General features: G+C 36.1%; 1 protein-coding gene across 4 annotated transcripts; it reads right to left on the bottom strand.

The window, feature by feature from the left end:
- Positions 1–8: 8 nt before the first annotated feature.
- On the bottom strand, positions 9–25,518 carry LOC103709652 (nuclear pore complex protein NUP214). 4 transcript variants are annotated; one of them, XM_039132920.1, is made up of 19 exons: positions 25,179–25,517; positions 24,894–25,102; positions 22,757–22,925; positions 22,152–22,298; positions 16,804–16,928; positions 15,579–15,691; positions 14,740–14,879; positions 12,653–12,815; positions 12,352–12,554; positions 11,354–12,174; positions 10,750–10,902; positions 10,571–10,628; positions 8,213–8,346; positions 8,001–8,125; positions 4,714–5,065; positions 3,185–3,404; positions 2,555–3,067; positions 1,127–2,152; positions 9–487 (listed from the first exon to the last, which is right to left on the bottom strand). In XM_039132920.1, exons 1-19 carry the CDS (start codon positions 25,384–25,386, stop codon positions 378–380), a joined length of 4,989 nt encoding a protein of 1,662 aa, XP_038988848.1. In that variant the 5' UTR covers positions 25,387–25,517; the 3' UTR covers positions 9–377. The 4 variants fall into 4 exon arrangements, with proteins under 4 accessions (XP_038988848.1, XP_026661439.2, XP_008793327.2 ...); XM_026805638.2 differs by having other exon boundaries at positions 1,127–3,022; positions 25,179–25,518; XM_008795105.3 differs by having other exon boundaries at positions 1,127–3,067; positions 25,179–25,516.
- Positions 25,519–27,003: the final 1,485 nt, after the last annotated feature.

The following is a 27,003-nucleotide window of genomic DNA, read 5'->3' as shown; positions in this document are numbered from 1 at the left end:
CACGCTAGTTAAAGTATAAGAAGCTGAAGAATGAAATGATTTCGAGCCAATGAACAAAATATTTGAAAGTTTACACAATATTGCTTTCTACCACGCTTTCACATTAATTTCATGACATCAGACTCCTCCAAAACACTTCACTCTTTGATAAAATTGAGGGAGAGAGACCACCTCCGATAATCATAGAGTTAAAGCAATTCTTTTTTTTAAAAAAAAGAAGAGGAGCATCATTTAGCTTTTCTTGTAAAGGATATTAAATGCAACAAGGAACAGGATGGAAATTCATGGATAATATGAAACATCCTACATTTTTATGTACACCAATACCCTGTATCACCCATTCTTCCAAAACATTTTTCTGACTAATTATGATCTAACTATCTCCTCATCTGTGTCAAAATATCTGCAGGGGTTCTTCCAGCAGCACTGTTTCCACCAAATGCAGAGAAACCACCTGCCTGATTGCTGCTAAAGCCCCCAAAACCACCTGCTCCAATACAAACATAAGAAGAAAATTCAGTGTCAATTAGTTTTTAAATTGGGAACAGGCATACCATCAGGGATTCGAGTATAGCTAAAAATGGCAAGAGTAAATTAAGAATTTAGCGACAAGTGCAGCTTGGCTTGGGTTGCCTCCTCAAAACTAGGTCACAGAAATATGCATTTTAGGGGGATAATGAAGAAAGCAATTACACTACTCCATGAGAGATACATTTAGACCTAGCTATATTTGTAATAGAATGGATTCCAAATATCAATTCCAGCATTATGGGTAGCAAAACACAGAAACATAGTATACAGCAATGCAGAATACTTAGTCTAAACATCTGCAAAATTGAAATGAAAAATTAATGTCAACATAAAATAAAGAATACAAAAGGTAACTCAGTTATTGTGATATTAATCTGCATGAGACAAAAGGATCTTATCATTCTTGTTAGGCCCAAGCATGGACTCTGAAGTACTTAAATATGGAAATGCAGGATCTTTTTAGCTGGGTTCTACTTCTAAATTACAACAAATTTAACAGATGATAGTTGCTAAGACTAATCAGGTATGAGTTTACATGCCCTTTGATCATCAATTAGACTACCACTTACAGACGATAAGAACACATATATCCTACCTCCTGGGAACCCACCACCTCCAAAGCCCCCTCCTGTAGAAGCAGCACCAGCAAAGCCACCACTAGCAGAGGCAACAGCAGCAAAGCCTCCTGCACCAGCACCAGAAAAGCCACCACCACTGGAAGCAAGAGCCGCAAAGCCCCCTCCTGTAGCAGCACCAGCAAAGCCACCACCAGTTGAGGCAACAGCAGCAAAACCACCTCCCGTAGCAGCACCAGCAAACCCTCCACTCTTGGAAGCAAGAGAGGCAAAACCCCCTCCTGTAGCAGCTGCTGAAAATCCTCCACCATTAAAAGCACCTGCAGAAGCAAATCCAAAACCCTGTACACCAGCACCAAGCTGTCGCGATTGTCCAAAAGCACCCAGAACTGATCCAAGTGCCTGCTGTCCAGCTCCAATTTGTGCCGGTTGTCCAAACCCACTAAATCCACCAGAACCACCTCCAGAAAATGCACCTGAACTCAATGATTCTGGTGGTTGTACTGGTTGGGCAGATGGGAGATTTAAAGATGGGGGACGGAAGAGTTCCCCTGGAGTTGCTGTCAGAGTAAAAGGAGGGCTTGCAATGCTTGTGTTGGCTGCAACAATTGAACCACCAAAAGGGTTGGTTTTAGCTGCACTTGAAGGTGGCGTTGATCCAAGCCCAAACCCACCAAGAGCTCCAAAATTCAGCACATTACTTGTGACTGGAGCCTCCTCTTCCATTTCATCTTCTTGAGATACAGTATCCAAGTAGTCTCCATTGGTTTCTATGGCCGTGGTGCTCACAGGAGGTGCCAGGTCAGCTTGTGTCATAGGTGGGGTGTTAGATAAGCTTCCACTGGTTGCTGGAACCGAACTGGGTTTCTTATCAAAAGCCAATCCAACTGAAGCCTCGCTTGCAGTTGTCTGTGATGTAGCTGGTTCAAGTTTAGAAGTAACATTACTCATGTGTGATGAAACCTCAATTATGGGCGCCTGTGATGGAGTTTGTTCAGATAGAGAATTAGCCTCGTTAGGATGTGAAGGGGCAGAGGATTCCCTATCTGCAGATGACATAGAAGGCAGTGAAAACAGTAATTTCTGAGATTGACTGGAAGAAAGAGAAGACTGACAAGAAGCAACCAATGTTGACGCTGACACTGAAGTTGCTTGAATAGTTTCTGCTATGGAATTAGTTTTAAATGATGATTCTCCAAAAGCAACAGCTGATAATATGGAGGGTGCCAAGGATGGTGCAGTCGGTGTGGAAATACTAGACAAGGTGTGAGCAGCAGAAAATGAAAAAGGTAAGGAAGAAGTTGAAACTGATGCTCTTGACCGAGGTGCAACAGTGGAAGCAGTTTCAGTTGACTGGATTCTGCTTGTTATCTTCTCAGTTTGAGCAGTACTTTGGCTTGCATCAGGAAACCAGATGGAAGATACAGAAGAAAGAGATGATATATTACTTTCTTTTGATGACGCAGACAAGCTTTGTGGAGAAATAGCCTCTTGTTTCATGTTTCCTGGGAATGTCTTGGCCAGATTGTCCTCTCTGGTGCTCAGATTCAGTTGCTTGCTTGCTTGACCATTTGCCTCCACTGTTAAAGTGGCCTTCACAGGCGACATGCTGCTGGAGAATATCGTAGAAGTTGACATAGGAGTAGATGTTCCTACATGAATATTAGATACTGTTTTGGGGATTGAGACAGAGTTGGCAGTCCAAGATGACTGACTCCCCATCCGAGCCACTCCAATGCTTGCCCAGTTAGGTGAATCAAACTTTTCATTACTCTGGGCATGGCTGAATAGTGACGGTGATGGGGCCACCAACGTCAACGGTTGAGTACTTATCTGCGTCTCCTGATTTGAATAAGACTTTGATATCAGGGTTTGGGATGACCCCGACAATTCCTTTGCCCATTTGAACAGAGAACCTGATTGAGATTCGAAGGCTTGATTTAGTGGCTTTTCTTGATTTCCTACAGAACAAAATAAATATGGAACCATATATAAGCAGACTCATGATTAGGCAGTGGATACTTTCATCATTTTTTTAAATTTACATTTTTATGAAATTACATAGTTTAACAAGTTACCTTGAGTGTATGCATGAGACTGAAACTTGCTTGCAGATGAGACTGAGGAAGAAGATACAGGAGTTCCATTACTTTTTTGCTGGATGATAGCAAGTGCTTCCATTTGAGAATCAAATTCTTCCTTGGTTTTCCTGAAAGGGTTGATTGCATTGACTCTTAAACGTTCTTGCTGTGACGCTCTTTTGACAGTGGTCTTTCGAGGCTCAAAACTAGCCCAACTCTGCAAAATGTTAATTATTTAACCTCTTATTTGTTCTACCTTATAACTACAAAACTTTAAACATATTATAAGAACTTCTAAAGTTTCAAAAGAACTATAAAAGAAATTGGAGAACTATAAAAGTTTCCAAGTCAGACTTCGAACAAAGAAACCAGAACAGGATCTCAATATTATCCTTACAAGAGTGACATGTTAAATTTGCAGACTTTCTCTTCCATAATAGATAATAAGTTCAATGGTAAGTCCTGAATCATATTAGTTGTAATTAATCCCCACTCCTTCCAAGAGCATCTTCCTGGTTTAATATGATGACTGATAATTACTATTATGGCTTTTTCATATGAATTAGCTTAGGAGTGACCTTTATCAAACTGAAGCTTAAACAACTGTGTAATATTTAATCAACTTCATTTGATTTCCATACAAAAACATCGATAAATTATTTGGTAGCGGAGTATTAAATATTATTTTTGTAACTTTTCTCAATATTGTTAAGCCTTACCTCCTTGTCCCTAAACCTTTAATACAAATCTAGGTCCCTTTCATAATCTTTGTTGCGCTAGACATATCATTGTTTGAACGGTCCTCCAGCTATCATGATTTTGAGGTGTTGATGCATCTTACATTATATCAGAATACATAATATATCGCAATTGTTAAGGCAAAGTAAAAACCTGTATATTTTAGCACATGTATTGAAATGTAACAACCTTGCACATTAGTATTCCTTCAAACATTGCATACAACCAGTGACTTAACAAGCAACATGATACAAACTGATACAATTGTACCAAGTAAACCTATTTATCATTGTATAAAGCAAGCTGTATATCTTAATAATATTATCTTAATAATAGAAAAAAGGGTAATACCAACGTTCAAACTATCATAAAATTTTTACCAGAGGTCTCAAGGTAAACCCACAAACACCTCTCAAATTCAAACTATGCAACCTTAAATTTTGTTTCATACATCTTCATCAACTCCTTTAACATTCCATTAATTTCATCACCTTTTCTTGGAGTACAAGAATACTACAGCATATACAGCTAGGTTGGCTAGAGCTACATAGAATTACATACTACTTGCTCCCTAGTGATAGAAGCAAATGAAGGTAAAGATCTTGTCATAGTATCCAAGTTTAGATCAGAACATAACTAAAGGATTACGGTGGAAGCTACAAGAATAATTATTTAGTCCAGAAGGAATCTCAACAATATCATGGAAAGAACAGAAGAGGATATAGGTTAAAAACAAGCAAGCATATGCATCATGAAGAGTTAAGAAATAGATAAAATTTGGACATTACTTTATCCAATGAGTCTCTCCTCCTCCTTGCAGTTTCTGGTTCAAAACCCTTCAGAACACTCAATGTGCTTCTCCTAGGACGTTCATTGCTTGAAGTAAATGTTAATGGTGAAATTCTCTTGACAGAATCTGGAGCAAGGCCAATTCTTCTAGTATCAGGAGACTGGAAAGCATCAGCTTCATGAGCAAGACCAATTGATTCAAATAATTCTGTTGTTACACTCGCTCTCTTTACAGAAGGTGAGTTTATATTAAGCATGGTCATCTGTTTTGAGAGGCATTGAGATAGTTGCTCTGCTGCTGCTAATTGTGAATTCAAAGTATTGTATACACTGTGCAAGGATTGAATATGCCTGCGGACAATATTATAATGATCAAAAAATCCAGTAGTTCTTAAACATCAAAGACAATGAATGGATAAATACATGGGTGGGGAAATCTAAAATCACAAACCATGACTTATGTCACACAGAATACCAGAAAAGCAAATTTCTCAAAGGTCGTCGTACAAACCCAAAAGCAATTTCAATTTCTAATAAAACTTTGAAAAGAGAAACGTCGACTTTGCCAAAGAGATTTCATTGATCAAAATGTTGGTTCTTATGTAAACATACAGTAGTTTAAAATGGAGAGTTGCTCCTGAAAATAGTGTCGGCAATCTGGTTCCTAAAATACGATGCATCTGGAAGGATGTGAAAGTAAATTTGCTGGAATTGCAAGCATTTGATAGTAGCATTTGAAGCAGCTTACATGTCACCATACTAAGTAAACCTGCTTACCAGATACAACAAAAAAAAAAAGTAGAGAAGGCTCTTTCGGAATTATCTTCTTATTTCCTTATTTATTTATAAATTATGTTTAGTAACAGAATAATTATGAATTCGAACCCAGAATGAACATAAGATAAGAATCACTCTCAAGGGTGCATATAAACATGCGCAAAAAAAAAAAGAAAAAAAAAACAAGAAACTTCTTGGTGCTCCATGCTCACTTCCACTGGTTCAACCATATGCCCTACAAAAGTGATGGTATCTGCTTTTGGCACTTTTAGCCATCCAGATACAGATTTAATGAAGACTATTTTCTACCTCTCTCCAACGCAATTTCCAAAAAGAAATTCTACAAAACGCAAGCAGTGGTTCTCTCTATTTATCAAGGAAATTATCAAGTATTTGTGCTAGAAAAGTACATATAAAACATCTCTTATGGTCATCCCTAAGACGTGCTTAAATGTCTGTGTTATTTCCATCACCCAAATTCATACAGGGCATACTAGTGGTTAGGTCAGTTGGGCAGAATACGGGATAGTTTAGTAGAGACTTAGTTTGATCCATGCAGTAAATGTCTCTTAGATAAGCTGAACAGCTTATTTATCATTTTAACTTCTTTCAAACAGATAGAAGAAAATGGGAGAAGCAAGAGAAACAAAAGTAATGGATAGATGCATACATATATGGTTACGTATATACATACATATGTACATATATATGAATTTTCCAACCTAAGCATGTCTTGCTGTAATTTATGAACGTAGATGAGCTAACATGCTTTGCTTTCAAGTAGTGTGTCATCATACAAGAAATGATTTTTGCTCGAGAACTAGAGAAATTACAAATAATTTGTTGAATCATCGATTGGCTCTTGCCAGTTTGAAAATAAGCATATATGGCTTCTTTTTATTTTCACCAATTTTCATTCAAAATATAAATTATGCAAGTAATTCTTAAGCAGCTTGCATTTGCTCAAGCAAGGCCTGAATATAAGCAGATTAGCCTTCATCAAAAGTTGATTTAGCCAAGCATGAACTCAGCTCGTAGGCTGAAAAAAGTTTGGCCAGATAAGGCTTGAAATTGAGTGTATCATATGTAGTATATATTTAAGTGTCATGTGATCAACCATCGGAATAGATCATTTGGCTGATGTTTTGGGCGTTTAGGGTAAGATTAAGGCTTTGATTTGTGGGCTATTTGAATTGTCCAAATTAGATTAATCCTTGGTTCAAGCTTGAACCTAGCCATGATTCAAGTTTGTACTGAGCTTGTTTCATGCTTGAACCAAGTTCACAGAGAAGCTTGATACAAGCTCAAATGGTTTCAGCTCATTTAATGTTATTAATCCGATTACAACAAGCACATGTTTGGCTCAGTAATAACTAAACCAAGCTTGATCTCAAGTTTTAGGCTCAAAACTAAATTCAAGCCAAGCTTGTTAAGATCTAGGCTCGATCAAGCTTAGCTCAATTACACTCCTACTTTTTAGTATGGTATGCCATACCAGTCCGAGTCGGTGCATACTAGGCATACCGTATCGTATCGGTACCGAACCGATACGCAATACAGAGAGCATACGAGTATCAATACGCCGAACTAACGCCCATACTAGTCATAAGGACACTATACAAGATTGTACCAGTAGAGGATTCGATACCGAGATTGCAAACCATACTTTTTACCATTCCATTTTTTTAATTTTTTACAACGTTTTATTATTTTTAACTTGTGAATACAATAATGCCCTAAAATCCAATTCATGGTAAGGTATACACCAGCCAATGAACATACAGCAATGCTAGTATTTTAACCTTCCTAGGAAACATGAAACTACAAACTGAAATTTAATTTATATGAAGCAGTCAGCAAAGAGGAATGCAAACAAGAAATTTGTCATTCAACCTTATTATATGCTTGTTTGATAAAAGTGGACCAGAAGTTGGGGAAGTCATAGAGGGTCCACTTCCAGGAGATGAATTCAACTAAACAAACTCTAGCCACTTCTTAAAACTTACAAGTGACCATGTTCAAACTTTTTGTCATTACAACCTAATCAAAGAAGTTTGATCAAAACAGATACAAGTGATCATAGTTGACAGTATCTGACAAGTTTGACCATAGTTGACTAAATCACTTTTGTTGTAAAAAAACTTTTTTCTGAATGCACTTCCAGCACATAAGCAACAGAATGCAACTCCATTGATCATGTTCTAATATAAGTTGGAAACATGCTAAAATTATAAATTTTATAAGTTGATGTAAATACATAACCTACTGAAATATAGACAGTTCTAACTAGTGAAAAAGCAACGTCATCCTCCATATAACACAAAAACTTCTTAAGACAACATAGTTGGAAAGCAGGCACACTAAAAGAAATAAATGTTAAACTTCTATAAATTTCAAGAACTTATGGCTATTCAGAACTAAGCATTAAGTGGTTGCATATTAGACATGACTTTCATCTATATCAAATGAATATATCTGCCATTGCTGATGGACTGTATTCATAATATACCTTGATGACCCCATACTATTACGAAAAGCTCTCCGTCCTGGAGGAACTCTGCCACTTTCACCAAATCTGTTTATTTCAAGTGAATTGAAATGCCTCTCTAGTTCTATAAGCTGATTAGTCAACTTCTGAATGAACAAATACACATAAGAATTACAAAGATTTTTTAAAAAAAAGGAAAGAAATCATTCTCAACACAGTTTTGTGAAATTGACCTGGTTTGCATTTAAAATTTGCTGCCGCTTCAGTTCAAATTCCGGGCTTAACTTCTGCTGGTTCCATATATCCCAATATTTTCCATTGGAAGCTTGTCTAACAATGCCTTCCATGTAGAGTTGCCGAGCCGAAACTGGATATATAAGAAGAAAAAATGTTTTGGACATGACTAACAACCATATCAGACAGCTAGCATCACTTTAAAAACATAAACATGGAAGAGGAAGTTATTTTCTAAAGGAAAACTACAAATAAATGCCAAAATTATAGACAGCTCAAAAAGAAAAAACTGACAGCAATATACATATAGTACGTAAGAAAAAGTGAACAAAAAATGTTCTCAAGGTCCCATGGGAAATGAAACTTGATTGCATTGCAATTTGATGAAGTTATATACCTCCTTTAAATCGGAACAGGAGTAAGGCTAATTCTATGGGAAAGAGGACCATATCTTTTCTTCTAATAATGTTATAAATCTTCTTCACTTATCAAAGAAAGCATTGTTGAGAAGCTTTAATCATAAGGTGCTGCAATTTCTTAGTAGTATTGAATTGAAAACCAAGGGAGGTGCTAATTTCTACCTAAGTTTAGACATAAGTCAACCAAATTTTGTCACATTTGCATTTAATTAATTGTTCTTTTAAGTGTACAGATCTAGAATTCAAATTAAAGAGGAAAAAATATTAAGAAAAGCAGAGATATAATCACTGTTACAATTTCAGCTGTGCTTTTGGGTGAAGCATCAAGTTAAATTGGTATAAAGCTTGAAACAACTAATCCATGATTTAATCCCTTGAATTGGAAATTGAAACCAGGTTAGAAATTATTAGTGATTATTGTCTAAAATCCACTACTTTATACCAAGTCAAGGCGGAGTGGTTGAATTAAGAGATGGGAAAAGTTACAAATACAAAGGATGATTCAAACTAGAATTAGCTAATAAAAGTTTAAAGATGCAGCTGGAACTGAAACCGATCTATTTCCCTCAAACCCAATATTAACTTGGGTAATTTCTGACAATCTTAACCCAAATTAAACAGTTTCTGTCCAACTTCGGTAGATTCTGACAATTTCAGAGGAAATCAACCACTTTCAACTAAAATTGATTGATGTGGGGCTTAAGACCTTGAGTTATTTCTTGGTTTTTTGACTAGATCTAAAAGCATATAAGCATTGCTTACAAAAACAAAAATAAAAAAAATTATTTTTTTGATTTCTTGGTTATTTAAAATTCATGGAAACCTTGCACAACTTGGTATCCCTGCTTTACATCAATAAGTATCAGTAAACATAACAAATTAGGTTATTTGTTTATATAAAACTAAAAAAAATGTTATTTTGATGAGAATGCTATGTTTTGCATGAAGGATTTAACTGATAGTATATAATAATTTTAATATTTCCAAGGTTCACAAAATTGGCACAGGACCCTTTACAACTACCATCTCAATATAGTGTCAGTACGCTGGGTACGGGTTCCGTTGGGCATACCGATTCTTGGTATGCCTCTCATATCGCACACCAATTCGGTACCGATATGGTACAATATGCCTAGTACATATCGGTATGGACGGATATCGCATAGCATGAATCTTTCTTTAGTCTAATTTGATCTACTTTTCCATTTTTAATTTTTTCAATTTTATTATTTTTTTATTGTAAAACTTCAAATGTTTGGATATAAATGTTATATTTGGTGTTCAAGATTCCTACCAAATGAAACGTTATGATTTAAAATGGAGTCTACTGTCTATTTTTCTTCTTCCCCCTTTTTTGAGCTTTTTTGCCCTTCCTCAAGGTCCAAACACCAAAGATATGCATAACAATTTAAAGGCTCCAAGTAATACAATATTCTCTAAAATGGAGCAAAATGTATGTTCAACTTGTTTATTTTATTTTTCAGATATTGAAAGTCAGCAGAAAGATTAATTTAAGATTAGTACACGAATTTTAGACAGTTCATTCATGGTGCTTGGACAAGTGAAGCAGGGTTCTAAATATTATCAGTTTCTGAGAATAAATGAGACTATTAGCAACTTGAGTCACAAACTTGCCACATGTCTGTTTCTAGAGACTTAACTAGCACATGTCTGTGTCTGAAACTTGCATACAAGCTTCTTGAGCTTCTGCAGATTATGTCTATGAAAGCAGCAGCTTCTCATTCAGAAAGTTATGATACACTAGATCAATCTAAGTTTGCCGTAAGTTCATGCCACTAATTCCTCCAAGTAATGCCAAAGACTTCCAGAATGATTCATTTAAACACTCATATAAATCGTACCACACAGATAAGAATGTCAGTAATAATCATATCTAAGAGCAACCAAATCTAAATGACTGCACGCAATAGTACATACCCTGCAACATCTTATTCTGAAGCTCTTGAATCTCCATGAGCTGTTGCTCTACTTTGCTCTACAATGTCGAGAAACAGAACCTTTCAAACATTTGGAAGAATATTATAGAAAGGAAAGAACACAAACACATAAAACCTGTTCGCACACTGAACGAGATATCTGAAAAGATGGAAATCTACCCTGCATATGCCGGATAATGCTGAAAGATTTTGTAGTCCCTCCTCCAATGCCAAAAGTGAACTTTGCTGGAAAACAGTGCAGGCATCCCTGAACCCATCCTCTCGTTCTATGAATGATAAGAGAGTGTCAAGCTCCTTAGTCATATCTTTCACCTGACCAAAACATTAAAAATGATTGAGGCAAACTAGAGCAGATCTTTAGGAAAGAAAGTTGAACAAATTCCTCAATTACTAAAATGCCTGAATATATGACAATCAAACAATGTGAGCACAGAAGAGAGGGAGAGAGACTATGGTAAGGTCAACTGAATTCAAGACCAAATCTGGTCAGGTAAAATTTGAAGATGGAGGTTCAGAAAACACAAAGATCCAAAATGATGAGCTGATCCAGTTCATATACTAGCACCTGAACCATGCATGCACAAACATGAATATGAAGAATAGTAAGATGGGCTAGTATTTCAAGACAGAATACTCAAACATGCTGCACATAAGTAGACCAAAACTATTAAATAAATACATAACATATATCAAGTTATTGAGATATTAAAGGCAATGTGATTCACAAAGGTTCCCAAAATCAGGAGGTTTATGGAAACCTTACATTATAGAACTCCTTTGACAACGCTGGCTCAGGGTCCAACATCTGAGGAGACTTGGAAGTTCTGAAATTGTCAAGTGAAGGTTGCACCCTGGAATATACTGGCTTACCCACCATAGTTCTTTCTTGTTCCATAACAACAGAGCCACGAACAGTAGGCACAGTTTCTGCATTTCCTGTCTTAGTCCATGGGGCTGTAACACCTTCGTTCTGAGCAGCTTTATATGAGAACATCAAAGATGATGATTCCCTACTGGAGCCCTTCAAATTAGCACTAGAAGGAAGATCAGCTGAAAGCCTGTTGTTTGAAGAAAAGGACAATGATTTATTTCTTAATCCAACCTCAGCCTTTTCTTGGGTATTACTAGGAAATGATCCCCCAGAAGCTAATGCTAATGATTTTGCACTAAAACCATCGGCAGCAACGGACTTCCCAGTGGCTGGTGGTCCATATGAAACCCCCTCAGTTTTATTTAAGCTGAAAAGTCCCTTACCCGCCTCACTGCTTTTCACAACACTTTTAGCACGGGCTTGCCAGGTTGCTTCACTTGATATACCATCTACCATGGAAGTAGTACTTGCACCCTTTCCAGGCAAAGACAAATTAAGTTCCTGCATGCCAGGCTTGGCATCATCTCTTAGGGCCAAACCAGGGCCTTGGATTTGAGGTGACTCCACTGGCAGTTGATTAAAATTTAAAACTTGTCCAGTGCCAGACCCAAAGAGTGAACCACCACAGCTTTGCTCTTTCCTGCCAGGGGGCATGTGGTCTTGCCTCCCGACTTCACATGTGCCTTTGTTTCCAATACTTTTCAATTCTTTACCTGCAGAATTTTATTTCTAAGTTTATATCAGAATTTTATGTCTAGGCTCTACATTCCCTTTCTAAGTACTGAGAAATGCTCTAGTGTTAGTTCAAAAATTTAATATATAACAAAAAGAAATTTCCAAAAGATGCAGATATTACTAATCGGGAACTGTTTCCCTCCGGTAGCACTTACTTGTATCTACAATAGATGCTTCAGTAGTGATTTGTTTTATCCTGTCATTAGAAACTAAACCATCTATATCATCCTTTGGTCTTGAAGTGGTAGCAGGCAACTCATTTTCCAATAAAGTATTGGTCGAAAGTCTCACTTTCTCAGCCTTATAGTCATTGGTAGGAAGAAGGGAGGACTGAGGCAGATCTGAAGGTTCTGAAATTCTAAACAAAAGATAACAGTAAGACAACAAAATACAAACAAATGCTAAGCCTTAACAATGATAACTTCCGAAAGTAGTGTGCCTAAATAAAAGTTTTACCTTGCAACATGGTACATTATAAGCTTTCCTTCACAAGTAAGACACAGAACAATACAGCGTGGAGACAGTTCTTTAGTTTGCAAGTCAAGTTGTATCTTAACTTTCTCATACACAGAAACTTTGTCGACACCAAACCCCAATATCAAATTGTCATTGCCATTTTCTGAAAAAGTAAAATATTATTCATAACAATCAAATCAAAGATGTGACATGCACCATAAATATATTGATATTATAAATTGTCTTCATCCTAAGTCCACATATTTGTTGGAATGCTCAATAAGCATCTGCATTTACTAATAATAAAGACATTAACATTATAAATTTTAAAATAACATGTTTTGAAAGCTTAACATGGACTAATTACTAGTTGATCACAGAAAACAAAATCAACATAATTAATTCTTATTGGTGGGGACAAGAATGAATAAACTTCAATGAGATCCATGAAAGATCACAAGGAACCAGCAAGATTTGTCTTAATCACATGTTAACTAACTTGAACATCTTGCCCTGACTTGAAGTTAAAATTGCTCAAAAATTAAATAAAATGAGTGTTATTAAATATGCCTTCATTCCATATTAAGAAAAACATGCTTGAATATTAAAAAGCTTAAACCATGAGTAAGGCTGGAGGGGAAAAACTGAGATATCAGCATCAGTGTTACAGTTCAGAGCTCATGCTTTTGCAGAGTGGAGCATCATACTAATTTGTGAGACAACTAACTTCAGAACCATAAGAAAAATTTCCAGCATTAACTAAATAAATTGTTAAACATGTGTTAGTTGAGATAATACTCTTCTACATAAGTTTACCAGAACAGTTGTGCGAATATTTGCTCACAGATTTAAAATGTTGTGTCAGACTAGAGAGAAGTATGACATTAATCTTAATGATAATGGATATTTTGTTCATGACAGCATATTTTATACATTATCAGAAGGCATCTAACACATCATGCATGACCGTCATTTTGTTTTTCTATCTCCGTATTTAACTTTTATATTTTGACAGATGAAGGTTGTACCTTCATGAAGTTCTAAAAAAATTGTGCCAGATCGAGATAGTTAATTATTTTAACTGAATTTGACCTGCGATAAAGTTTACATTCTCGAGTGCTTCCCAACCCAGTTCACCACAAGATAGTGAAAAGAAGCCTTTGAAAGCATTTAGGTGTTTTGGTGTGGGTTTAGGATGAAAATATAGGTAACTCAAGTTTCTACCCTGTCATAAGAGAATATTTATGTAACCTAAAATGTTGGAATGACATAACTCTTAGCATCTTTAGGACCATGTAGGTCAGCATTATGTTGTTCAAGTAGTCCATGCACTCCAATTGTATTTTTTTCTCCCAATTCTTTCTGTTTGTATGAGATTCTAAAATTATTAAGGTCTGCTATACTTGCCCATGATTCATACATTAATGCTATACTGTCATGATTAATAAGGATTTTGCCACCAAATCTGACCTCCATTAAATATTGATGATTATTAGAAAAATTATGACTCAATTCTCTTCTACAGCAATCCATGGTTGGCAACAATTTACAACAAAAAATAAAATCATTATGAAAACAATACCATTTTAAGAAACTAAAGGTGTTAGGTTTTACGGATTTAATTTTCCCTGTATGAAGCAACAAATATGAAATCATATGGCATTTCTCATAGATATGACACCACCCTCCCACACACTAGGAGTATCAGCCTCAGTGGTAGACATTGAAACCATGCATCTTACAGGTAAGTTAGCTAGAATATACATTTCTATTCATCCACCATGTACGGTTTTAACATGCATAAGCTTTGATTTTTGCAACAAAATACCAAAAAAAATTTCAAGCTTGTTCATGCTTATTACAATTTTAATGTTCATTAGCTAGAAAAATAAATGATAGTCAAATGTATAACGTGTTCAACAAAAATAGTCAAATGTATAACATGTCCAACAAAAATACATAAGTCCATGCTCCCATAAGTAACTGATTTTGAGAGTCAAGTAAAAGCATCAAAGAAACCAGGAATATGAATTAGAAAATGATAGCAAAAAAGGGGTATTCACAAAAAAAAAAGAAAAAGAAATTACCTTGCAGATCAACCCTAGGAGTATACTTATCATTTTGAAATTCAAGGAATACCACTTCCCTTGTGTTGTCATCTTCTGACCACTTCAATAATCGAACATGCTGATCAATATTCTTTTTGTTAGCAGCAAGAACAAGCTCCCTGTTAGGGAAAAAATGCATTGTTCATCAATAAGAAAGAAAAACAACTACCAGCAAGAAGTATTACAAGAAAAAGGCATACCAAATGTAAATACAAAAAGTGCAATGTTAGCTTACTTCACATATCTGCCAATCATAATAGGAAAAAAAATCACTTGACAATGTGGCACGTTGTATTGCTCCCTCTTTGGGCTGACGCCTTACAAGCAGCCAGAGAAAGGTGCAACAGATTAAGTGTTACATAGGCTACCTTTTCAGGGAGATTTCTAAGTAGTGAAATCATATCCCATAATTAAATCAATTACTTAATAAATTGTGTTTAAAGTTGAGGATTATTCAAAATTCAGAAATATCATGACAGGCATTACACATTAAGGACAATGTGTTCCTGATAGGTGTGAGAATAAAACACAGCATCCGAACTGCACATATATTACATCTCAACATTTTATATAGATAAAGTAACTAGACAGTCCATTAATAATTTACTTATGACAATTAACAATCCGAATGTTGAAGGCATTGGCTATAAAACAAAAGAACATCCACTTGACTATAATCAATAAGCCTTGAACATATAAACATCATAACAAAACAAGCCTTGAGCACATAAATAGTAATGTTGTTGAACTTTATTGCGGCACAAGCACACGCTAGGATATATTACAAAATTTCAAGCAAAGACAAGTTTCTGCCATACCAGTGATCCAAATAACTTGAAAGTAAATAAGGCCCAAGTCCAGTGGGCAATATATCATCCAGAATACCTTCAAATAGATCGGGGAAGGAAAAGATTACTAGCTTGGATGTTTCCTGGAAGAAAAAAGGAAGCATCAGTAAGATGAATCAAATTCATATCAAAGGCATAAAAGGCACAACAATGAACATAATGCAGCACCAAAGAGAGGAGATTTTTTTCTGCACCCATCCATGGCCTCCATCCCTCTCCCTCCCTTCCCCTTTCTCTCTCTCTTCCTCTCTTTCCTTCTCTCTCTTCCCCTCCCTCACAGGTTTCTCGATGTGAAGGCCGGAATCATCCCGGTCTGCAGCCGTTACAGCTTGATACGCCTCGAACTGAATGGTTCGAGACGGTTCCACCGACATTGATCTAAACTATACATTGATGATATCCATTGAACCATCAAATAGCCTTATGAAATAATCAAACAAGGAATGAGACATAAGAGTTTTGATTAAAGGTGGTGATTTACAGAAAATATGTTAACTGAGTACTCTGATGAAGAATAATTTTCAAAGAACCTAAATGAATGTACCACAAGATAGTTATCATACAAAGGTAAAGAAAGATGCAAAATGGACTCAAAAGCATTGTGGCATTTCAAATCCATAAAAAAAGGCAGCCTAGTGCACGAGGCACCCGCCATTGCAAGGTTTGGGGAGGGTCAGATGTACACAACCTAACCCCCACATGCAGAGAGGCAGTTCTTGCATCTCAAACAAGTGACCTCCATGTAATAACGGAGAAACCTTACCATTGCGCAAAGGCTCACCCTCTCAATACAAATACATGAAATACCATAAATAGTACAAAACGTTGATAGCATCGAGGCTGCCTGACATGGTTATCCAGCTATTTATTATAGTACGCTAATAAAGAAAATTTACTCTAATGGTGTAATATTTAAGATATCCACTAGATTCCTAACATGGTAATAACAAAATTTGAGACTTCCTGGTATCAACGATATCAACAACGGTTTAAGTTGAGAAAACAAAAAATCATTTGAGCTTACTACAAAGTATGATATTCCCTTCATGCTATCCTTTTTATGTAAAGAGACAACAATTAGGTAAATAAATGAATAAAGTAAATGAAAACAAAAGATACAAAATAATGATATCGAAAGTCATTTTTTATATACAAAACTGCAATCTTAGGTTGAACATGCAACTAATGGACTAACCTCAGTAAATTTACGCTCCTTGCTTGTGATCACTTGAACTAGGTAACCCTCTTCAATACCATCTTCATTAACTCGAAAGCAACCAATAATAATACTATCATCACGCACCCACTCAATGGAATCCACTGTTAAAAGTAAAAGAACTGTTCAGCATTCAAAAGTATAATCTATATCTTAAAGAATTTCAATTGGCACACCAAAAGGTGGTAAAAACAGATTAAAGGTTTGAAAATAAAGCATAAATCTAGTTGCAGTATCTCATGTTATGAACATATTGAACAATAACGATGCAAAGAGGATGCTAAATTTGTCTGAGTATTCCTCTGAAAGAAACCTCGAGAAATGTAATAAAGGTTGATCTCTAATTCCCTCTTCACAGATGATACGACAAATCAGAAGCTCCACACTACAGTTTTCTTTTATATTAGATCTTTCATTTATCTACACTTACATAATGGAAATGTGAATGTGACTGACTGCCATCCAATCAACCCACATTGCATGACCAGGCCTAACAGGGAAACGACGCCAGAAGGTGGGAGGAGGGGGAGAAGGGCATTGCTCCAGAAAACAATGATTAATGCTGACAATCAAGAGAGAGAAAGAGAGAGGGAAAAATGAAAAAGCAAATACTGTTGTCAGTCTTCTAAGAATTGAAGGATCTCGAGTCCAGTTTAAAAAGCCCTTAGAGTTCCGCTTCAACAAAAAAAAGGAATGCTCTGACTTGCATGGCACTTGTTCAGTGCCAGTAGTGCATATAATATGATCTCTTGCAAGACATCCATTGGATGTTCAACATGGGCATCCAACATCATCTCGTGTGACAATCACATGACACCATGGAAACAAACCTCCTGCAATTTTGAGAAGATCTGTCACACTAGGAAATTGTAATTAAACAAACATCTCCATGATCTCAAAGAAGCCTAATACTCATGGGAAAGAAAAATGCGAAACCTTTTCAGATCCTCTCCGGTTTGATATTGAACTGGAGAGGGGACCAAAATTGGACAGATTGCTTCGATTTCCAAGCTTTTCAAATTTTTGGGATTTCAAAGAGGAGCCAACATTTAATTTCCATATTTACTTGTCTCTCAAATTTTCTTTCTATGTGAAATCGCAGGAATTCAATGTAAAATTTTTAAAATTTTCAATCAAATTTTATTTAAATATCAAAGCATGATCACCCATTCTATATCTTTTCCTGAATTCAATGACATGCATAGCATGTCCCAGAACACAACTGCTTAACCATCTCTTCCTATTTTTGTTATGAATGAATTGAAATAATTTTAATCAGATGAATGGATCCAACATGATTGATCTCACACATGCAACTGCATGTGTCAAAATGTAGTTGTTCATAACTATAAGAGTCCTATGACATCTTGGTAGACTCCTAGTCAAATGTTGAATTTTGAGTGAACTTGGAAGTAGGTAAACTTGGTTTCCCTTTTAGCTTAACTAGGCCAAATGACTTTTATTTAGGCAGTTTATGGTTTCATTTTTGATACATTGATTGAAAAAAAAATCAAAAAAGTCAATTAGAATTATTAAAAAAATAGAAACATTACAGAATGATACATTTAAGTCAAGAAATATATTAGATATCATTTTTAACTAAATTATATTGTTTCACACTATTGGATGTATCATTTCCTATGTTGCATCAATTTAGGAATAGTTGTCGAGTTCTAATGTGTCTAAGAGTCCCAAAATTTTAGAATAAGAGCCATGACTCAAAATCCACGGGATATGGCCACTTTTGATTTTTCTGTAGAATGGGATGCACCATCGTCCTGCCCCATCCCGAACTATGGATGGGGTATATCTGAGGATGCACCAAACAAAATGCTAGGATGATGGTTGGGCAATCTCATCCCAATACATGGGAAGTGCCCCATCCCGACATTCCCCAAGATATCACACGAGGACTTGAATCCTCAAATAAGAACACTTGGTTCAAAAGCATCTAGAAATTGGAAGTAGGTATGTGCATATAACATCTAAACGCCATTAACAATTAGAGCCAATCATCACTTAACCTTTAGCATCTGGTGTGAACATTATACACCAAGGTTCGCCCTACTGGGCATACCATACCTACCGATACCGAACCAGTATGCAGTCTCGTACCATTCCGACACTTGGTACATCTCACTGTCTCATATTGTACCATGTACCGACACTGTAGTATGATAGAACCGGTACAGGGTTTACTACCAAGACGGCAAACCATGCTAGACAAATTTGCATATTGATTTATGTACACTTTTGTGGCCTTACCCCAAACCAGAGTTTGCAATCATGGTACTAGACCACAGATCAGTATCTAATCGACACACCCTATATTGAGTGTAATTATGATACATATCTCAGAATTGGTACTCACTACAAGGGGTACACCGAATCTAAGTCCCTGCCAATATGTTGTGATATGCCCCACACCCTGTGGTATGGTCTGATACAGCAGGCTATGCTCTAAAGTCATGCCAAAGATTAAAAATTAAATGTCATCAAAGTAAGGCAAAGCAAATTTTGGTCGATAAGACCTAATCATCAAATAGTAGTCAAAATGGAGACTAGCAATTAATTCTTTTAACAAACCTGATTAATAGAATCAGAGTTATCTATCAAGTGTCATTCTTTACTAAATCGCATGCATCAAATCTAGCTAAAATCTAATCATTATCATCCAATGTCTTCTGCATCATGCACAAAAGGCCCGCAGCACCTCATCCATCGTCTCCACCTACTTTGCCTATCTCCTACATCCACGAAGTGCCATCTCCATCCATTGCCAGCTTTCCCTAATTATAGCAGGACCCATCCTCTTGACATGGCCTATAACTAGCCAAGCTCCACCAATGTTGGTAATCCATTACCTCCTCCAATCCTCTCTCTCTCTCCCTAAGTCAAAAACTTTACTTTCCTCCAAATCATCTTGGAACATAATGTTGCAAGGGTTAGTAATCTTCCCAAAACCTATAAAATCTTAGTCTAAAGAAAATTCTTTTCAAGATTGGAAAAATTAGGAGATGACAAAAGAGATGGCATAGATAGTTTATAAGTACAACAAATTGAACCGCTATAAGTTGGGTGCAAATGGGTCGGGTTGGATCGGGGCACAAGTAAACCCGACTAGACCTGGTTCCTTATTTGGGTCCTAATGTTGACCCAAACCCAACCCCATAGAAGATTGGGTCGGATCGAGTCAGATCCACAGCCAAATGTTTTGTCCCAACAGGTCATTCAGGTCGGGTCGGGTCCATGTATGACTCAGTCCCAACCTAAAAAATTCGGATCTGGATTGAGTATGAGTCGGATCCAAGTCCATCAGCCCCCCTCTACTAATCACACGGTTAAGGCTAGAAAGATTAGCAAACATTCTGTCATTCAGCTTCCAGGCTTAGGGAACTTCTTGCTATTGGGACAATCTTATCCAGCAAATCAGAATATGTTAGTAAGCAACAAAATATGAATCCCTACAAGCATAGGGATTGCAAGCATTGTCTTTACACATAGAAAAGTATTGGGTTTGTTGATGTTAAATCTAGATTGTTGGAAGCAAATTCATAACTAGAAGAAGGGGTTAGGAGAAGGGTCTGAACCCTGAACACAATACAAGTTTAAAAGTTTAAACTTAAACAATATTTCCCCAGATGGAGTATAACAGCAAGACATGAAAGACTATATAACCATTACAAATATTTATCGGTACCTACTGAACGAGAACATGCAATTCAATCCAAATAGTTGACTTCCACCTCTAAGCATTTCAAAACAAATAAAGCTCTCTATTCTATCCAAACTGTTAACAACTATAAAAATGCCCAAGACCATGCAAATAGCATCATCATACAGTTTGCTTCAAAAAAATTTCTTTGGTCTATACCGGGTTCGGGTCGGGTCGTCGATAAGAAGGCCCAAATTCGACCGAGATAAAAAATGGGTCAGGTCAGATCGGGTGGGGTCAGAGTTCAGTAAACCCAGACCCAACCCGAAATGCGAAATGGGTCGAATTTTAAAACCCGATCCGGTCCTATGGCTCTTTCAAAGTAAGTTGGATCAGGTCTAAGCAAGTCAAATCGGGTCAAATCAAGTCACGGGTCAACTCGACCTATTTGCAGCCTTATATGTCCTTTTGGTCAAACTAAAACCTTATGTAGACGGCAAGTATAAAGGCTACATAATCACTTCAACTGAACTCATGATTTCAAAAACCCTATTCAGTCAACTCTTCCTTTGTAAGTACATCCATCCTCATCTTATGTTTGATGAACATGTTACATTACTTGTTCGAACTCTTTTTGATGCATCAAAGCATTATCTTTAGACACAGAAAGCTTCTCAAGCAATCAACATCACCCAACCAGTTAAGCGTCTAGCAATCACTAGCAAACAATGGCAGCAGCATAAGCCATGAAATTCACTCTACTCAAATACTAGAAATGCATTATTTTTCACATAATTTAAATGTTGAAACTCCAGGGGCTTAAATATAAGGCAATGTTGACTTAAACCATAAGAAAAGACCATGAGAAAAATAAACCCCTAAGTTGAATCAGTTCCGTGACAGACCTCCACATCATCAATGCCACTATATGTCGAGCACAATAAACATTACTTCGAGCAGAACACATGAACAATAACAGAATCTGCCAATTTCATCAAGCCTTGTGATTCCTCTCAATCTAAAAGACATTCTCACATCACTGACAGAATAACCTTGCCAGATCTTGAGGTACATGAACCACATGACAAATACTTTTCATCAGCATGCATCTAGTCTAAAATGTCATTTTTTTTGAATGTACTCAAACTGCTTTTCTTTTTGCCAATTAAATGTGTCTGCAAAACCAGCACTACAATATCTCAAAGCTTTATGCATAAAGATTGACAAAAATAAATAACACGTTAAATTTGAGGTTCACATAGCTTTTTCTCATAGCTCTTATATGACTTAGAAGAAAAAAATGGTATCATTTTCAAGGTCCTGCTTTATTTTTAAATAATTATGTAAAAAATTCAGCATGAACATAATATACCAAGCAAGTACAGTGGACATAACATGACCAACAGCAGCAAGTATTCCAAATGAAAATTGAATCAGAGGTAAAGAGAACAAGTAATTTTAAAAAAATTATTAAGCCCAGCAACACCCTGCCATTGGCTTTATGCACAAGGAAGGGATTCCAAGTCCTGTTAGCACTCAAAAGGAATCTTACCTAAAAGCATAGAGAGAGAGAGAGAGAGATTGAATTACTTGTAGGTGATTGAACACTTCTTGAAATAATAACTCAAGTTTTGAAATTATGATTATTAAAGGAGGATATGTATCAACAGACCTTTTATGGTGCATTCTGTATCAGCATCACTTGTCCATGACTGGAACAAGAGTGACATGCCAAGTTGTTCCTCAAAATTGGATGACAAGATGCTCAAAGTATTCTTCCTTGTAATAGCAATGAAATCACCTTCCACACTCCAGTCAACTACAGACATAAGCAAATAAGAACATTCAAACCAACATGATCATCTGGATGTGATTATTTAAGAGAAAACCAGTTGACCGTAAGTAAAAATTCAACTGATGAGGCAGTTAGCTAAATTCAATCACAGAACAAATCAGCTTTAGATGTTAAAAAGAAATGGGTTACAAAGATTTGAAAAAATATCAGTCATCCGTCATCAACATCTGAAGTAAAAATGCGTACTGAAATTTATGATGTGAACATGTGAAAACATATTATTCTCACTTGAACTAAGTTCATCTAGGTCATAGTTTAATTAAGTAGACCTGAAGCAATCCATAAAAATTGAAATATAAATAAAATTAATTATAGCTGAACCAATCTGAGTTTAAAAAAGGATTTCGGATAAAAGAAAATCAGGATCATAACGAGAAGATCTGATATCACAAAAATTATTTTTTTCTAGGAATAAAACAAACCAGCATCAACATTGTCCATTACATCCTTCAGTTGCTCCTTGAGATGTCCACGGTATAGCAAGCCATGACTTGAAAGGACAACAAAAGATTCCTCAGCATTTTTTTTCCACTTCAAGTCTTTAACAATGCTGGATTTCTTGATAGAACATGAAAATGATGGCTCTTGTTCCTACACCAAGGTTGGACAAAAAATAAAAAGCAGTTTAAGTAATATAATACCAACATGTTCTTATCAAGCACATCAAATGATGCTAAGAGGCACACTAATGTAGTCAGAGACCTAGTTGATAGTGGGTTAACACATCAAGTTACAACTATTAACAATTAATAAAAAAATCAAAACAAATAAATGTGAAAAGTGAGATAACACCATCTCAAGAGTAGGCATTCCCACAAAAATGTCACGGCATACATTTTCAGTGGAAGAGAGGTGGAAGAAAGAAAGCTTCCTCCTTGATGAAAAATAGAATTCAAAAAGGGCAATGAACCATAGTCAATCCACAGGGAGCAAATAATTTACCAGAACAAAGGAGGTGACCTATGAATTACGTGATGCTGTCCTTTACAGCAGAACTATTATATCCACAAAAGAATAAGATTTGTCATATTATTTAGCCCACACAACATAAACTGTTTCAAGAAGTTACGGTATCCAGTAACAGATCCTCCAACAATGATTGGTGAACTGTACCTAAGACATCGGCCTAACACAAGATGTTTGCTTATATTCCACAGCAATGCTTCATTGTGCTTGAGGCATGTACTAGTAAAGTGATAAAATCCAAAGGCATAACCATCAAACAAGTATAGTATGAAGAAAATATTAATGGTATATAACAAAGTCTGACAGCAAAAGGAACGTTAAGACCCTGAGCCAGTTTTTTAGACCGGGGTTGGATTAAATTGCTCCATAATAATTTTGAAGCTGGGTTTAACAAATTCAAATACTATAGTCACTTTTTATGTAATAATTAATATTTATTTTCATCATTTCATTTTAATCTCACAAACGTATGGTTGACGACCCAAAAGGACTAGAATGTCATATGTAGTTGTTCCTTCATGTTGCAACATCACCTGGTAGCAAGGCATGATTCCTCTCTAATTTCAATGGCCTGTAAGAACTATAGTCAGAGTCCCACTCTTCAGAATTCCAAAATGAGTAAGTTTCTTTATCACGTGACTCACTGAGGCATGGAAAGACCAAATTATCGAGCTCTCATCAGATAATTTGAGCAAAATGTTTGATATGAAACAAAGTGGTTTTTATTATGAATTTATTCAGGTAGAAAGAGGACCTTAAAACTTATTTTTAGGTGCATCGGAAGCTAAAAGCTTGGATCCAAACTGGAACAGAGGTCAATCTACAATAAATCCACTGTAGGTTAAAAAAAGAACTTTTTTTGAAGTGAAAAAGGTCAGATGACTCATCATAAAACATGCAAGATCAATAAGTGATGCATGTTTAGGTATAAATATTTGTTTCAAAACTAAACTTATAATGCATATATAGATACACATGGATGTACTTGTGTATTTTCCCAATTACCTGAGTAACTACCTAAGTATAAATCATTCCGGTATTCACACAAATCTAGCTGGTTTATCTGGTTTGTTAATTAGATGGACCAACTACTGCAAGAGTAAGTTTAATAACTAACTCTAATTGGGGTAAAACAATATTCTACTAGGGAATAGAAGCACTCAACTAACCTGAAAGGGCTCGGGAAATAATAATATATGCCTTCCCAAAATCAAAAACATCACTAATGAACTCAATATGAGATAGCATTCAATAAGTTGGTCTTTCAATCAAATTAGACTTGGCATTAAAGTTCATGGTTCGTTAACTAAAAAGAAAAAAAAAAAGAAATATGTGCTCCAGTTAGCAGAACATGATGGATACCAGTAATAGATAAGATTTTCGGTTTGTATGGGTCTTCTTTGAGATTTAACCGCAATGGGATTTAAAGAGAGAGGCGGGAAGAGAGGGAAAAAGAGTTGGTTCGAGTTCTTTTGGGTCGAATTAGGTGTTGAGATTAGTAATGAAACGGATAAATATCAGCTTATTACAAGGCGTGCAGTGCAAACATCTAAGCTTTACAAACTTTAAACGGAAGAAAAAGCAAAAGGCGACCTTTTCAAGAAGTGACGGAACAGAGAACAAGTGAATCTCTCCCCCAACAGTAGCAGCGAGAGTTGAAGAATCCCCAGAAAGCGCAAGAATCGAAACCCTTCCAATCCGCACATCCACGACACTCGAATTCTGAACACAAGGGCCCTTCCCCTTCTCCTTGATCTCCTTTGCTAACCCAATGACATCCTGAGTCTTGGCAACAAGAAACCCTAATAAACCAAGAACCCTGGTTCAGCAGAAAGAAGGAAAGATGGGCATCAATGAGATAGAGGGACGGAATGGGACCTTCAGAGTGGGCGAGAAAGAGCACGCCAAACCGCTCGGAGACCGCCAGGGGCCGCGACGGAGGGTTCTGGAGATCGAAACCGGAATCGGAGGGCTTCAGAGGGACGGATTCGCCAATGCGGGAGAAGACGAAGTCCGTAGTGCCGCCTCGGTCGCCTTCGATCTCTTCTTCGAGGCGGATGAGATGGTCCTCGGGCTCTTCTGCCATGGCGGAATCCGAAACCCTACCGCTTTATCGCCAGGAAGAGAGAGGAGGAGGCGGGTGGGAGGGTTGGGAGAGACTAATGATAAAGCTAAAGGATGGGATTTGCCGGGTGTCAGACGGGCTCTATAGAGAAAGGAGTATGGGGCGGGAACAGGGCGAAAAGAGCCCTAAAAACACGAACGGCAAGGTGGGCCTCACCTGAGAGGCAGCGTTTGGTACACGCGAGGTGCCGGAATCATCTTCTTGTATTGTGTAAAAACATAAATAATTTCCATGAAAAATTATTCTTGCCTCTGAGATTAACTACGGATACTTACAGTGTGGAAGTCTAGTCCATTTATACAGCACCTTGAAAAGGTGCATATTCAACAACCAAAAAAAAAAAAAAAATCCAGTCCACTAGCTTAAAATCTTTGCGGATGGGAACTTCAAAAATCATGCATAATAAAATTTAAATTATATATTCCATATTTTTTTAAAAAAATCGAATGCTTGCTTGATTAGTACCATTTTTTGCCGCTTCGATATGAAGACTAAAATTCAGAGAGATAAAATGGATGGTAAAAATTGGTAAATATTAGCCGTTCTCAACCTAAAAGAAGAAGGAAAGAATTTTTTTTTATTTTTAACATGTATTTATATCTATGTTTTTTTTTGTGGTAATGTCCCTATTGCTAAATTTTTGACCATGAACATCAATAGTAGTTATTTTATTTTTTTATTATCTTTACATTAATATCTTTGGGGAAAAAGTCAATCGTCGAGTTGCATTACAAAAGAGTTATATGAAGTTTTTTGAAATATATTTTTGTCAAAAAATAATGGCTGTTTTATAGTTAAAATAATAATTTATTAAATTTACAATAAAAATATAGAAAGAGAGACAATATTGGAAAAATAGGATATAAAGATAGTATAAATATATAGATTATGATATTAGAAAGATAAGTTCAAAATAATTCATAATTTCTTTTGCACAAGCGATATGCATGATCTAATGTATAAACCAAGTATGGAAAAGTTTGGATTTAAGAGCATTTAGATAAAAAAATTTACAAAAAATGGTAAGTTGCTACCCTAGCATGTGGGGGGGAAAAAAATAGAAGTGGAATAAAATTTCAAACTTAAAGATAGAAATGATACTATAAAATTAGAGATACATTTGAATTTTTTTTTATAAACCTAAGTAGCTGGTACATAACCCATTAAACACGGGTCTCATGAATTAAGAATTTATATATATATATATTGATCCAATCAAAATATAAAATAAAATTTGTTCACGATGAGTTGGGATACAAGTGGATTAGATAATATCTGTTTAGATCTATTTTTATGTCTAAATCTATTCGAATATAAATAAAAAATTTGCATCCAGCTAATATTTATATTTATATCTATATTTATTAAATAAAATAAATATGGATATGGATATATTGCTTATTCATGATCAATCCAATTTTAGCCCTACCATAACTCCCACAAAATATTCGGGTTTCTGTATAAAATTTGGAGTTTTGGAATTTATAAGTAAAGTTTATTGCAAATCGAGTCTAGATAAAAAAAATATCAAATTTCAAATAGATCGGGCCACTCCGAGCTTTGGCCAATGATCAGCAA

The sequence above is a fragment of the Phoenix dactylifera genome, chromosome 13 (genome assembly GCF_009389715.1).
Source record: "Phoenix dactylifera cultivar Barhee BC4 chromosome 13, palm_55x_up_171113_PBpolish2nd_filt_p, whole genome shotgun sequence".
NCBI lineage: Eukaryota > Viridiplantae > Streptophyta > Magnoliopsida > Arecales > Arecaceae > Phoenix > Phoenix dactylifera.
Note: the sequence above shows the minus strand (reverse complement) of the source record. Positions and strands in the feature narration are given on the sequence as shown.